We start from the raw sequence: 13,630 nt of genomic DNA on the forward strand, positions 1-13,630 counted from the left end.
TCTACCCCCGATCCTTTAAATATGGCGATGCCCTGTTCGAGCACAAATTGGACTTGGATTAATTGATTGATTTGCTTTATTTTACTTTGCATTTTTGTGCCGCTTTTGGCTAATTTGCGAATTATAACACCATTAAGCCTTGTTTCCATGATATGAAAAACTAAATATGCTGACCAAGGCAGAAATTTATTTCATTATAAAACAAACAAAACGTAACGTTTCAACCTTCAACAAATGTTTGTACTTGGTGCAGAGTCTGAAGAAGACCTTGCTAGAAGGTTGAAACGTTACGTTTTGTTTATGTTTTGTAATAAAATAAATTTCTGCCTTGGTCAGCATATTTAGTTTTTCATAATTTGCGAAGATGGGGATGAGTGACGACATGATGAAATTGATGAATGGACACTCACAAACATCCATGCCCAGGCCGGGATTTAAACCCGTTACCCCTGTGGTCATATGTGCCGCCCACTCCACCACGGGGGCAGGCTGAATTGGACTTGGACAAAGAAAGAAAAAAATATGAAAGATCCGCCAGTGGATTCTTTGAAGGAACCCTGAGACAACGTTCCAATGTTAACAGGATGCAAATGCAAAAAGCGTTGTCGGAAGCCAAATTAGAGGGCGTCTCGGCGGCTGTGTTCTGGGGGATTAATTCAGTCCGTGGTTAATTATTTTCTTGCCCCCTTTAAAGCCAAAGAGCTAGAGGGTTGAAATGTGGACGTCTGCAAATTAGACACCCTGAACCCTCTCCATCTTTCGACAGACGGAGATAGACTATTGTAGTCGTTGTGAAAGCATAAAAAATGCAGAAAAGGGGGTGAATGTAATGGGAAAATATCCTGTGCAGGTTAGTTCGATTTCAATGCTCCTTTCATACCGAGCACAACCTTTTTAGATTCCACTCATTTCGTCATTTGAATCTGACTGATGCATGCCAATGTACTTGTAATCAGCTCAATAGAAGAAGAAATGCAAACTCAACGAAACTTTTCTAATAAATCTCCTGCTCCACTTTTTTCCACAAAGCACTGATAGTACTTTTAAGAGATGTATTCGACCCATATTCGACATGGAAATCAGTTATATAAGATTATTTGGAAACGAATCGAAATTTTAACTGATTTCTTTCTAAAACTTTATGTACCGAACAACATATGACTCTTCAACGAAAATTACAAACAAAACTCTATTGATACATATTCGTGTATTATGAGTATTGAATACTATGAATTTCAAATTTTTAAGGCGCTGGCCTACACACGGGAAAGAGAATGCATCAAATTTATTTTATGCACCTCAAATGCATCAGTTGATATAATCATATTTTGGTGTCTTTGCTCATTGTAGACCGAATCTTATGACACATTGTATCTGTTAAGATGAATTTAGACATTTTGGGATGCATTTTTTCACTTGAATGAATATGTAATGTATTTTCTTTCATCTGTGTGTTTCATTCCATCACTAGTTCATATACATGATTTACTTCCGATGTAATTTGTTTATGCTGTTAAGTAAATAGTAAATCTTACTAATATAATGCTCACTAATGTTATTCTGTTAATTTGTTTCTATAAGTTCTCAAGGTGAAAATGATTGACGTTTAATGCTCTATTCAGTAAATGGCATTATTTCTTACATTCAAAAAAGAAATCATTTTTACATATTATATTTAAACTAATTTAGAATCTAATTTTATTTTAATCATTCAAAATTATTTGGCTTTGTATGTAGGTTTCATTTGACATATTTTATTGAGTCAAGTAATGATTCATATAAGATTTAAATGAATTTTAGTGCAAAGCTTTTATGCACTTTTTCGCGTTATTTAGTGCGTTAACTTTTCTGCATGTATAAAAACGCGTCAATTTTCGTTATAGAAGACAATTTTCTGTTTTCGATTAAAGTATCATTCAGTATCAGAGTACTTTAACTGTTAACAAAATATTGAAATTCTCATTTTCATTTACATTATTTTACTATAATTATTAACAGGACTACTAAATAAATTCGATATGGAGACTGAATGATATGAACACCCTCTTTGATCATAAAATATTTTTCATTTATAACAAAAATGTTGAATCTTAATTGTAGTGTTCCAGCTTTTCCACTTTGTTACCTCTTTGTCCAATTTCGATAACGTTGAGTTTTAGTGACATGCATTTAAAGTTACGTGTTCTTGACATACCAAGATGCGTATGGACTAATATTCTATACCAGTCACTTCGGTGGCCGATCGCTTTGAGTAGTGCCCTCATAATCTCAACACCGAAGGTTGAGAGTTCCATTCCTTTCTTGGGCATGATTGTTCCTTTGTGAGTATCCCTTGGTCACGATTCATGTAATCACCATTTATTTTCTTCGCCGGGATTAGCCTAAACAGGCAGACAGAAATGCATATTTTTTATTGATTAATAGAGAATGTGAGAGTATGGTGTAACAATAATTATGCAAGATTTCAAACAAATCCCGTCAATATATTAGAAAATTTAATATTTTTCTTGCAGTTGTTACTTTTGAAGCGTTTCCGAGCAGACTTGAAAATATAGCCGAACAAAAATGGTTGAGGGGAAGCGTTATTACAAGTGAAAGTAAGCTTGCACAATTTCTCTATAAGGTGGTACAGTGTCTCTCAAAAGTTTTAGGACAACGACATTTGAAACTAGGCAACCCAAATTACGCAAGGCGCTGGTGGGTTGCGTGTAGAGTTAGGCTCAATTTCAGGGTTGCCATATGCACAATAGATATTTATGAAATACGCGAAAGGAATGCAATCAAGTATTATTGTATAAAACTCTAAATAAATATCAGTATTACATTTGTCGCAAATAAGAAATACTTTCTGAAAGAAGGAAAATCGATTTTCTAGCATTTCATCGCTGATGAGTCTACACAAAGGAAAAGAGGAGAGAGGAAACAAAAGGGGACAACAAATGAGAGAAGAAAAGAGAGAGCGAAAGGGGAAGAGGAAAAGTAAAGGAGGGAATAAAAGATAGGACAGCTGTATATAGGAGAAGTAATGAGGAGAAGGCGAAAAGATGCGAAGGGAGATGAGGAAAATAGAGCAAAGAGGTGAAGAGAGGAGGGAAACGCGATGAGAGGCGAGGAGAAATGTAGGTTGAGAGGAGAGTAGGAGACGAGAAGAGGGGAGTTGAGAGTAGAGTAAATGAGAGAAAATGAGAAGAAATAGAGAAGAGGAGAAGAGTGCAGTGGAGTCGGAAATCTAAGACAGGAGAGGAGATAATAGGATTGAAGAAGAATGGGATTGATACAAGAGGCGAGAACAGGAGGGAAGACGATATGACATATAAGCAGAGGAGAAGAAGGGTATAGAGGAAGGAGAGGAGAAGGAAATAAGAGAAAGGAGATGAGGTATTTGCAGAAAATATCGTCTCGGCGTCAAGAACTGATGCTTTGATCAAATTATCGATATTCAATAATATTTTAAGATGTATTGGAGAATGTATTAGTTCGGTGCGAAATGCTTTTTGGCTGAGTTCAGAGCAAGCTAAAATCTTCCACGTAAGATCCTTGATTATACCTGCGATTATACTACTAAAAACATGAATGTAATTTTCATATTTATAAGAATTACGATACAATTTTTCTCCACTTTTCAGTTCGTTGAAATGAAGGTTTTGTTATTTAACATTTCTCCTTCGCTCATCGTTAATTTCAAACATAATCATTCCGATTCACACTGCGTGGACAATGAACACAATAGGATATGTCTAAAACTTACGAAAATGTTCTGCTACGAGAGGGGTTTGAACCTAGGACCTTCAAGTTGACAATCCTTAACGGTAACCATTACCCTAGCAACTTTCGTTCTTGATAGTAGGTAGGAGGAGCGGACCAATGTGAAATGTAGATGCAACTCTCCTCCTACATGTAATGTGCAAAGAATACTTGTTTGTAACAAAGAAAACGAAGGTAGTAAGAATCAGCGCAAATATTTAATGGAGTATTGCACATATAGATGCTGTACATATAGACATGAGTGTCACCAGAATTTCTTGTACAGTGAGTCAGGCCGCTGTCTTAAAATTGAATACTACAATTAATCATAACTAATTTATTACTTTTTAATGACATATTGTAATCTTCGAGAGACTGTTCACCAGATGAGTGGAGTGTTCTTTTTTTCTTTAAGTTTCAACCGTTAATGTACTGAAATGTATAGTCTATTTTATTATTGACTTTTATATGTATCTTCAGTAAAGTCTTTTAAAGTTATTGGGGATATTTTACACAACCATGTTTCCTCCTTCCCTTATTTGCTATTTTTATTACCGGGATCTAAGTAAAGGGTGAAGAAAAGGGGCTAGCGAGAGGTTATGTAAATAGGCTCAGACCTTTATAAGTTCGGAGTGACGCCTTCATCCTCCAGGAACATACCTGCGCTCTTTCTTCCACGATGTTTACACACCAAAACCAAACCCAAAACTGATCTCGAAATTTCCTTCCGATCTTCTCAGATCGGTTCGGTTGCTTCGCAATACAAATTCCAATATCTATCAATTCAGATCCGGCTGTCAGGCTGGTACCTTCCCAAGGATGAGGCAAGTAATGGGATTTGTAAGGTCTGCATTCCAAACCGACGAGAACATCCTGTCTCTGTAATGTTTCGTTTTCCAGTACACCTTCTAATATTTTTAACTACAAGTCAAGAATATTGTGTGATCTCTTGTAAAAATTATATTTATGGAATTTTAGAAACTAGTGGAAACATTTATTCCTTGGATTAAAATTTTAAAGGGGATGATCCCCCCTCCCCGGAAGTAAATCCGCCTCCACCTGCATACTTTCGATGGTATGCGCTTAAGTCCTAGTGCCTTTAAATAAACCAGGACGTCAGTTACTCTGAATTTATACGATTCCCCCCGCTTTTTTATCTCATATATTTCAATTTTTTAATTATAATATGCATAAAGTAATACAAAACAAATATAAGACAAAATAAAAAAAAAGTATAGAATACAATGATTTTGTTGAAGTGTTGTTGGTTTGTAGTATGAACTTCATTTTGGATAACCAGAACGGTAATAAATATAATGTGTTGCTTAGTTTTATATAATTTTATGTATTATAAATAGATAGCGAAAAATGGGAAGTTGTTAATTAGTTATTTATTTTGATTGTAGATTGTTTTTCTCATCGTCGCGATCAATAATTTCAAAAATAGATTATTTTATTTTGTTTCATCGTATTTTATTGTTATTTAGTTCACTTATGTACTAGCCTTTCTGGAAAATATTTATTCTTTGGATTAAGTGATACAACACGAAAAACGTGTGAAGTTCTAATTTGAAATGAAGGATGTGAATTTCTAGGGGGGGGGGGGTTGCCCATGCTCTCTTCAATAGTCAATTAATGAAAGGAAAATAGCAAAATCGCTGACTACAAGGGTTCATGCTTTGATATAAAAATTGTAATTCAGCTAATGATATACTCTACGTTTTGGAAATGGCTGCTTCATTTTCCCCCTTATTCCATAATTCGATAAGATATTATAATTCATGTAGCATTCTTACCACTCTGTTATGTAAGAGCCAGTTCTTACTGAGAAGATATCGTCTCTCGCAGAATATTTTCCACAACTCAGCTCGTTATATTAATCAGGTAAGTAACTCTTGCCTCACTTGGAGTTTTGGCTAACAAGCATTCAAATTTCGATCAGATAGAAGGATAACCATTTCCTGTAAACTCATCATTAGTGAATCATCTCAGACATATTTCATGCTTTTTCTTCCGCTGCTTGTTGAAAAGTGTGATGGGTAACAATGCTATTTTAAACCAAACTTGAATAATGTGTTGGGACATTAAGAAGTCTTTCCCCAGGAGGTATTTGTGTAGGGGATGAGGGGGTAATTCCTCATCTGGTTACTTGCATCCCCCATTCTGGTTTGAAGGCCGACCTCCGTGGCAGACTGGTTGGCACAGCGTTCCACGGATTTAGGGGTCCCGGGTTCTAATCAAGACATGAGCTTGGACCAATTTCATCATACCATCACTCATCTTCTTCATTTTCGCGATTAGCCAAAATTAGCAGACAAGCGAAGTAAAATAAACCAATAAATCAAACCTTCTAATTTGAAATATTTCCCCATGGGGCACAATTTTTGGGAAAAAATACAAGTTTCAAGTTTAAGTCCACTTTATGAACAGATAGGCTAGCTGAGACTGGACCTAGAGCGTGAGATCCGATTAATTGTATGCCTCTAACGGTCATTGAACCCGGGGTTTCTTGATTACAGTGCGACGACTGTACCACTACGCCATGGGGGAGGTCAGTGGGGGGGTTATCAAACTTGTGAACCTGGAATCAATTCCAGGAACACTACACTCGCAATTGTATACTGATTTTTTATTTTTATTATTATTATTTGCACACGTTTATTAAACACAATTACTTACGAACTGATATTCAACCCCAAACGGGGGTTACAGGGTCAAAATGTACTCCCAAATTGTTCAAAGGGATTGCAGTGCCCCAAAATTCTGCAAATTTTGGGGGTGGTAGGAAGGTCACAGTGCTTCGGCCAACGGCTCGCCAGGTGTGGTCTTGTTGAATTTTGTTAGTTCTAGCCACCTAAGTTTCCGGGATATAGTCCTATACTGGGTATGGATGTTCTTTATGAGTGTCCCTTTATCAATTTCATCTAATGATCACTCATAATCATCATCGTCGCGAGTAACCGAAAGTAATAGAAATTCGACACTAAATAATAAAACTACAGGAAATACAAATTACTTTTATAACACAGTTGAACTTGCCTTAAAATTTACAAATGTCTAGTGTCAAAGATCTTTATGTTGGTCATAATACAATACAAAGAAACTCTTAAAATATCCAGCTTGTAGAATAAACTTACTAAAAATTATAATTTGACTGCGATCTTAATTTTGAAAGAATATGTGAAAAATCCATTTCTCAGATGAAGTTACTTGCTTTTGTTTTATTATTTTCTGAGAGAAAGTTTCAATTGGTATTGCAAACCAAACAAATAAATTCAAACTTGTGAAAGTGAAGAATTATTTTTATTACTACAGAAATTACAAGAACAGATCTACAAAACGTTAGAAAGTATTATACACCTTCAACTTTCAACAATTTAACATTATAAATAAGAGACACGTCTCTCTAAACAGCACTTCAGTGTTTCTACAACCATCACAATACATTATCTATGATACAAAACTTACATCAACATGTACAGATAATTAGTTCAAAATTAATTCAGTGAGCACATGCTGCATGAATGCAGCTTGAACACATTTCACGCACACTTCATAACACTTAACATCAGCACAATTCAAGTCGTATCAATTTCATTCTTGCAAAATATACGATTATATATTTTTTTGGATCTAATACAAATAGGATGTATTTCCAAATTAACTTTCTCTTTTATAACCCAATAAACTATAGATATTTTCTCTTTAGGCTTAGAATTTGTACAAAAAAATGTCAATTGAGCCATAATTATGGCAAGCATTTTGACCTTTTCCGAACAAAACTATTGGAATATATTAGAAAGATTGAATTTCATACAAAAACTTTTTATATATTTTGTGATTCTTGTTTCGTAGTTTTGTGACGATTATGATGAAATTAAACAAGTTAATTAAACTTCCTCAACAATGTTATTCTATTGAAACCATGAATTGTTTACTTTCAATTTGGTAGCAGTTTCTGGAACGTTATAATACTGGAAAATAAAAACCAATTACTACTAAATGAAATCCAATATATTTTTTCAACGTTGCTATTTACAATTTATATATTTGCCCAACAATAGTGCAAGTATATTGCAACAATAAACGACTTGAGTAATATTAGTAGATCGAACACTGCAATAATTTCAAACTGTTGAGATTGTTTCAAATCTATACACAACAATGACGACAACGTAGCACTGAAACAATGCAACGTAAAACATTTGTACCAGAGCGGATAATAACTGAAGAGGTTTTCTCTGGATATCAACCAGATGATTGCCAGATAGGCTTTCAAGCTTTCGACAGCTAACATAACTTATATTCAGGGATTTAAGAGATCCCTGAAGATGAGAGTGACGTTAGTTCTCTAAAGCTCGGAAGCCTATCCGGAAACCATCTGGTTGAATTCCCGGGAAAACCTCCCTCAATCGCCGACAGGAAAGGTTCAAGAATTATTTCGAACAATAACTATTTAAACGTCCCTGGATCGAGACTATGCACAATACTGATGTTACCCAGGCATAACAACAACAATGCACAATGTAATCCACTTGCAGCAAACCCAACAATTCTTTCCACTTGGCTGGTGTATTTTCACTCTGTGCACAATAATGGTTTTAGCGTGACACTGTAAGAATGGACAACGTAAAACACTTGCACGTTGCTGGTTTGATTGTGCACAACAATGGTAATAACGTTAACAATGTACAGTTTCTTGAGCTCTGGTCTGAGGCTTCGCTTTGCATCTCTTCAGTACTACAACTTTTCATCACTTAAGCTCACCATGTTGTAATACGAGTGGTCGGGAAACCTTTCTAGTTCGATATAGTCAGTTTCCGTGAGCAGGAGCTGTTCTAGGAGTTGAACTAGTTCCTCGAAGGAGGGTCTCTCCTTGGGATCTTTGTCCCAACAATAGTACATAATATTATATATTTCCCTTCTGCAATGCTCGGGTTTCTCGAGTCTATATCCGTCCCTCACCTTCTTCATGACATCCGACGCGGCCAGTCCGGGGTACGGGGTTGACCCAAGGGTGACCACCTCCCACATGAGGACCCCGAAGCTCCACACGTCCGACTTCGTCGAGAATATGTTGTCGTAGAGGCTCTCTGGGGCCATCCACCGGATTGGCAACCGACCTTCCGACTTCCTCTCGTACACGTGACTTGCGATTACGTCACGCGCGAATCCGAAGTCGGCCACTTTGCAGGTTCGATTCTCCCCCACTAATACGTTCCGAGCGGCGAGGTCCCTATGGATAATCTGTGGAAAGAAGAAATCCTTAATACAATGATTACTGAATAGTTTCGGTAAACATATGAACATTATATTGCAAAGTTAACTAGGAACTATACCCTGTTCCAGCTAACTATGGAGCAGGGCCACGCATAGCGTCAGAGAAACGAGGGAAATCTATTGGCCAAAGCAAAGCAACAGACACTGATTGGAAGGCTGGTAACTACAGTCACTTTCCCCCACTCCACGCAATTCCGTTCCACTCAAGTGTTCATTGGTGGAGCCGTCTCGCGTCACTACTTGCGTAGGGTAGGGACTTGTTTTCGTTTGCCTGCTCCACAGTTAGCTGGGACGGAGTATATGTGTGTTACAACTCGACCAGGAAGAGAAAATATGTCTGACGCTGTAGTCGAGTTTTTAAACCTAAGCGAGTGGAGGGGGCGTGGCAATGCAATCAGCTGCATGCCATGTAATCGTACACCCTACGCGGCCTTCATTCACCGTCAAGTGTTTGGGTCATCATGAAGGGGGGTAACTGTACACAGCAAAGGTAGAGAAGTAATACTACTTAACTTTGTTGAAGTTTTTGACAATGAAGCAAGGGAGGGAAATTATAACTGGCAAGACAGGTTATACTGTCGTACTCCTGAGAAGAAAAAAACAAGAGGAGAAAACAAAAGACTATCTATCCACTTTGGTTCGCGAGTTTGCCAGGGTTTTTGACATCTTGGTTGAGCTTGGAATTTTCTAACAGCCGTTGAACAATACCCGCAATAACGCAAAAAGAAGTGTTCTATCGCACCAAATCTGTAGAGCATGTGACTACATGAAGATTCGTGATCGTATTAAAACAGAAATAAGTAAGGTGTGTCATGTTCTATGTCAGTTGGTTTCCAGTGTATCTACATGTTGCAACATAGTTAATAGCTTACTAATACCAGGGGTGTCCACAGGGGAGATTCATGAAGCGCCTGCGTCATGAGAAATTTTGGGGGGAACAAAATTGTATAGTTTAGCTACCAATTCTATATATCGAAACACAAAAATGGAGGAGATCGTTTCATTCGATTGACTTATTGATTTTTAGTTATTGTTATTATGCACAGTTTTTTTTTTACCTGCCTGTGGGTGATTGCTGCGATTGGGTTGAAATCAAACACCACCTCTTATGCCATTAAAATCGGTATGGAAGGCGGAGACGTGCTGTTCGCATTTATACAAGCAGTGACTTTTGCTCCCGCACTATACTAAACCTTATCTACAAAGTATTGGTATAGTTTGCGCTTTTAAGGCGATTCTCAGCAACATATACAATATACACAACCATACATTTTTGAATCCTTGTCCCTAGGTTCAAAACTTGCAGTACCTGAAGTTCTGTGGATGCTAGTTTAGGCAATAGACAGGTACTTCTTCAAATTATAACTTAACGCCCATATATATATATATATATATATATATATATATATATATAGGTTTATTCATATTATGTTTACATAAGTTAATTCTTGGCCGTTATTCGCAAAATCTACATTTCACTGTACCCTGTCCCCCCTTCCCGAAGAGAGTGTGTGAACTCGTGTAGCCACTGGCTCCACGAGTTAAAAATAAAATGACCCTTCAGTACCAAAAAAGGTGGCTGAAGGTATGTGTACGTGTGTACCCGGTTTCCCAAATGAGATGAACTATTGAATTAATGGGAAATTGATCAAGTGTGTGTAATTAAATGAAGAAAAGAAGTTAGTGTCCCCGCCGATTCATATTATCAAGAAAATCCTTCTTTACCTCGCCGTATTGCACCAAAACATCTGAGCGCGACTGCTCCCTTCCCTTCCTTTATATAGGCCGCGCTAATCACCTAACCGTTACTCGAAACTTTCCGCTGGTCGTTTGTCCAGCGACATACCTACCTACCCAACGGCCAAGAATACGCACGGACATGAATACGTCCACACTACCAAACACATGACACTAAAACCCGACAGATCCAATTAGATTAATTAAATAAACATATAAAATAAAAAGGATCAAGTAATGATTTGTCTCATTACAAAAGGGAAAATAAACAGTCCTGCCCCCCCCCCCCCTCAGTTTGGACACCTTGCTATCTTAATTCGGAACCCAATCGCCGCCACTGTTTGCTTGTTATGTTCCTGTGCTACGACTGACTGGATAATTGTAAAATACTGTCAGTTTTCGTTGTCTAAAGCTTACTTTTGTTGACTATGTAAATTGAAAGGGGAACATTCATTCCAAATAGTCTTCCTTACAAGCCAGTTCAAATACATGTACCATTCATCGCCAGGATAAGTGGAAAAACCACTGTGAACTTAAACATGTATATAAAACTAAAAATAATCTTCCCATAAAGTACAAAACTGTGCGAGTTAAATTTGGAAGTGGGACTTGGCAAAAAAACCAATGATGAAAGTACTTCAAGTTCAGGTTCAGAAGCAGGTGAACAAAATCAGCCTAACAAGATGAGCCACGAGAAACATGGCAGGTAATTTGAAAACATGTTTATACTATCCTTACTGTTCATCTGATTTGATTGTAAAGTGTTTCTGAAGCTTTGCAATGGGAAACATTTTTAATCTTGACGTCGCTTTTCTACCTTGTGCTTAATCGCGACGGGGAAGATGTGATTGCGCAAGAAAGATATAAAGTTCAGGTACAAATGACATGACGGGTTCTGAATAAGTTATAGATCAGCAGAAATATGTTAAGAATGGATTTCTTAAACCATACCGTGTTGTTGTCCAGTTTTCGACCTTTCCAATTTTGCAGGTATTATATAAAATAAGTTGACAAGTTGCTCTGCAGAACGCACAATGAGTGTCATTAGAACCTTTATAAAAACAGGCTATGTTCGTGTATGGCTGATGAGTGGTTAATGTCTTCCTTAATTCCATCCTGTGAACCCGATATTTTGAAAGTGGAGTCAGTTGAGGAAATTATCAATAAGCTTGCTGCAACAACTTTGCCACGTCATAAGTTATCATCATTTGTGTAAAATGTTATTTCAACCCATGTCAAAGTAAAATACAATAGACATGTAATTGTAAACAATTCCTAAAGTAAACACATATTGCTTAAATATGTCTGTGTTAAATTGTCCCGCAAATTTTGTATGACCAAAATAATTTAAGTAAATAATTCGGCATAAATTGGGGATGTTCTACCTTTTTTGAGGGAAGTGCGTCATAGGCCTTGTGGGGGGTTGAGCACCCCTGACTAATACTATTTGTTTAAAGAGCTGCATTTTTATTGTACAATTTTATTGACTCTCATCCAATACATAAAAAAGTCTTGGTAAAATTATACTTGGTGTTACATTGCTCCACACTTCTTACACGTGTTTATCACATATACTCTGGGAACTCTAAAGTAACTTCAGCCACAGGTAGTAGCCTACTAAAGTTTACGAGTTGTATCTTTGCGGGTGAACCCTGTGCGAACCCGGATGCGCAGTAGCTGCAGGCTGCTTTAGCCAGTGACAGTCATTCTCGTTGCATTCTGTACCGGTTGTCGAACACTCAAACGGCGAGGAGATGAAAACTACAAAAAATAATCTCGTATCTGTTTTCCAAGGTTACCCACAAAGATATAGCTTGTCGACTATAGCGACAGCCACACTTGCATTGTGACGGTTGACTTTCCTATACGTATTTTCTGCGCGACGACCATTTGGTAAGACAATAGCTGTCTCGGAAATTACTTCACATTAAAATCTACAGAAGAGGAAACGGACTGTAAGAATTTCTCACTAGAGACATTACCCAGACAGCAAGCATGCTAACCGCACATTCCCTTACCTCATGTTTTTTACGAACTTTCCCACAGGAAATGTGAATATGTTAAAATTTTAATTACCTCACCCCAACGCCTGGAAGTAATTAGTAACTTGTTCCCATTGTTAATGTGTAATTAATTTTCCTTTCCTTCCTTGTGGATTATTGTTCAGCTTTCGTAGTGCTGCACGTGTTGGATATGAGCTTGTCATAGGATATCACACACGCACGGTTCTCAAAACGTCAGTATGATTGTTTGCAGATTTCACTACAAGATTGTAACTCATTGGTCAAGGGTCAAAAGAAGCGCAGAAATTAAAGCGCTAATTACTTAGTTTACTTTTTACACACAATATAATTGCCTGTTTACACTTAACACTCCCACTATCGCCAGGCATTGCGGAAGACTGGTTAACGTTGCGTGCTGCGAGAAAAGCAGGGATCATTGGTTCTAATCCTGTCATTGCGTTTGTTCCTTCATCAATGTTTTCACTTCATCATTCATCCTTATAGTCACAATTAATCGAAAGAGGTAGAAAGCAAACTAAATGTATGAAAAATGCTTGCTAAAACCGTTGAAAGAAAACAGCTTACATTTTCTTTACGACCGCGAATATAGTTCAGGTTTCACAACACACTTAATTGAAACCAACACGATGGCATTATATTCTCTATTTACTTGAAGAGGTAGAAAGGCAACATTGAGCAAGCAATTAACAAAACAGAGAGACTATTGAATATTTCAACTTCTTAACGAGATTCGCCGATAAAGGTGACTGGAACAATTTTCTCTCAGCATTTCTCAAATTGTTGTCCGAGGTAGGAGTCTCCACCCCTTTACAGGGGTCTGGAAAATTTGACATCCCCACGTATTT

The 13,630-nt window shown here is 37.2% G+C and overlaps 1 protein-coding gene across 2 annotated transcripts in view; it reads right to left on the minus strand.

The window, feature by feature from the left end:
- Window positions 1–7,036: 7,036 nt before the first annotated feature.
- The window catches only part of Cad96Ca (tyrosine kinase receptor Cad96Ca), a 151,942-nt gene continuing 145,348 nt past the window's right edge, over window positions 7,037–13,630 (minus strand). For both annotated transcript variants that reach the window (XM_083131223.1, XM_083131224.1), the window contains exon 9: window positions 7,037–8,991. In XM_083131223.1, the coding sequence (XP_082987349.1) occupies window positions 8,485–8,991 (507 nt within the window). In that variant the 3' untranslated portion in view covers window positions 7,037–8,484. The remainder of the gene's footprint in view (window positions 8,992–13,630) is intronic.

Source organism: Lepisma saccharinum, chromosome 11 (genome assembly GCF_977018435.1).
Source record: "Lepisma saccharinum chromosome 11, izLepSacc3.1, whole genome shotgun sequence".
NCBI lineage: Eukaryota > Metazoa > Arthropoda > Insecta > Zygentoma > Lepismatidae > Lepisma > Lepisma saccharinum.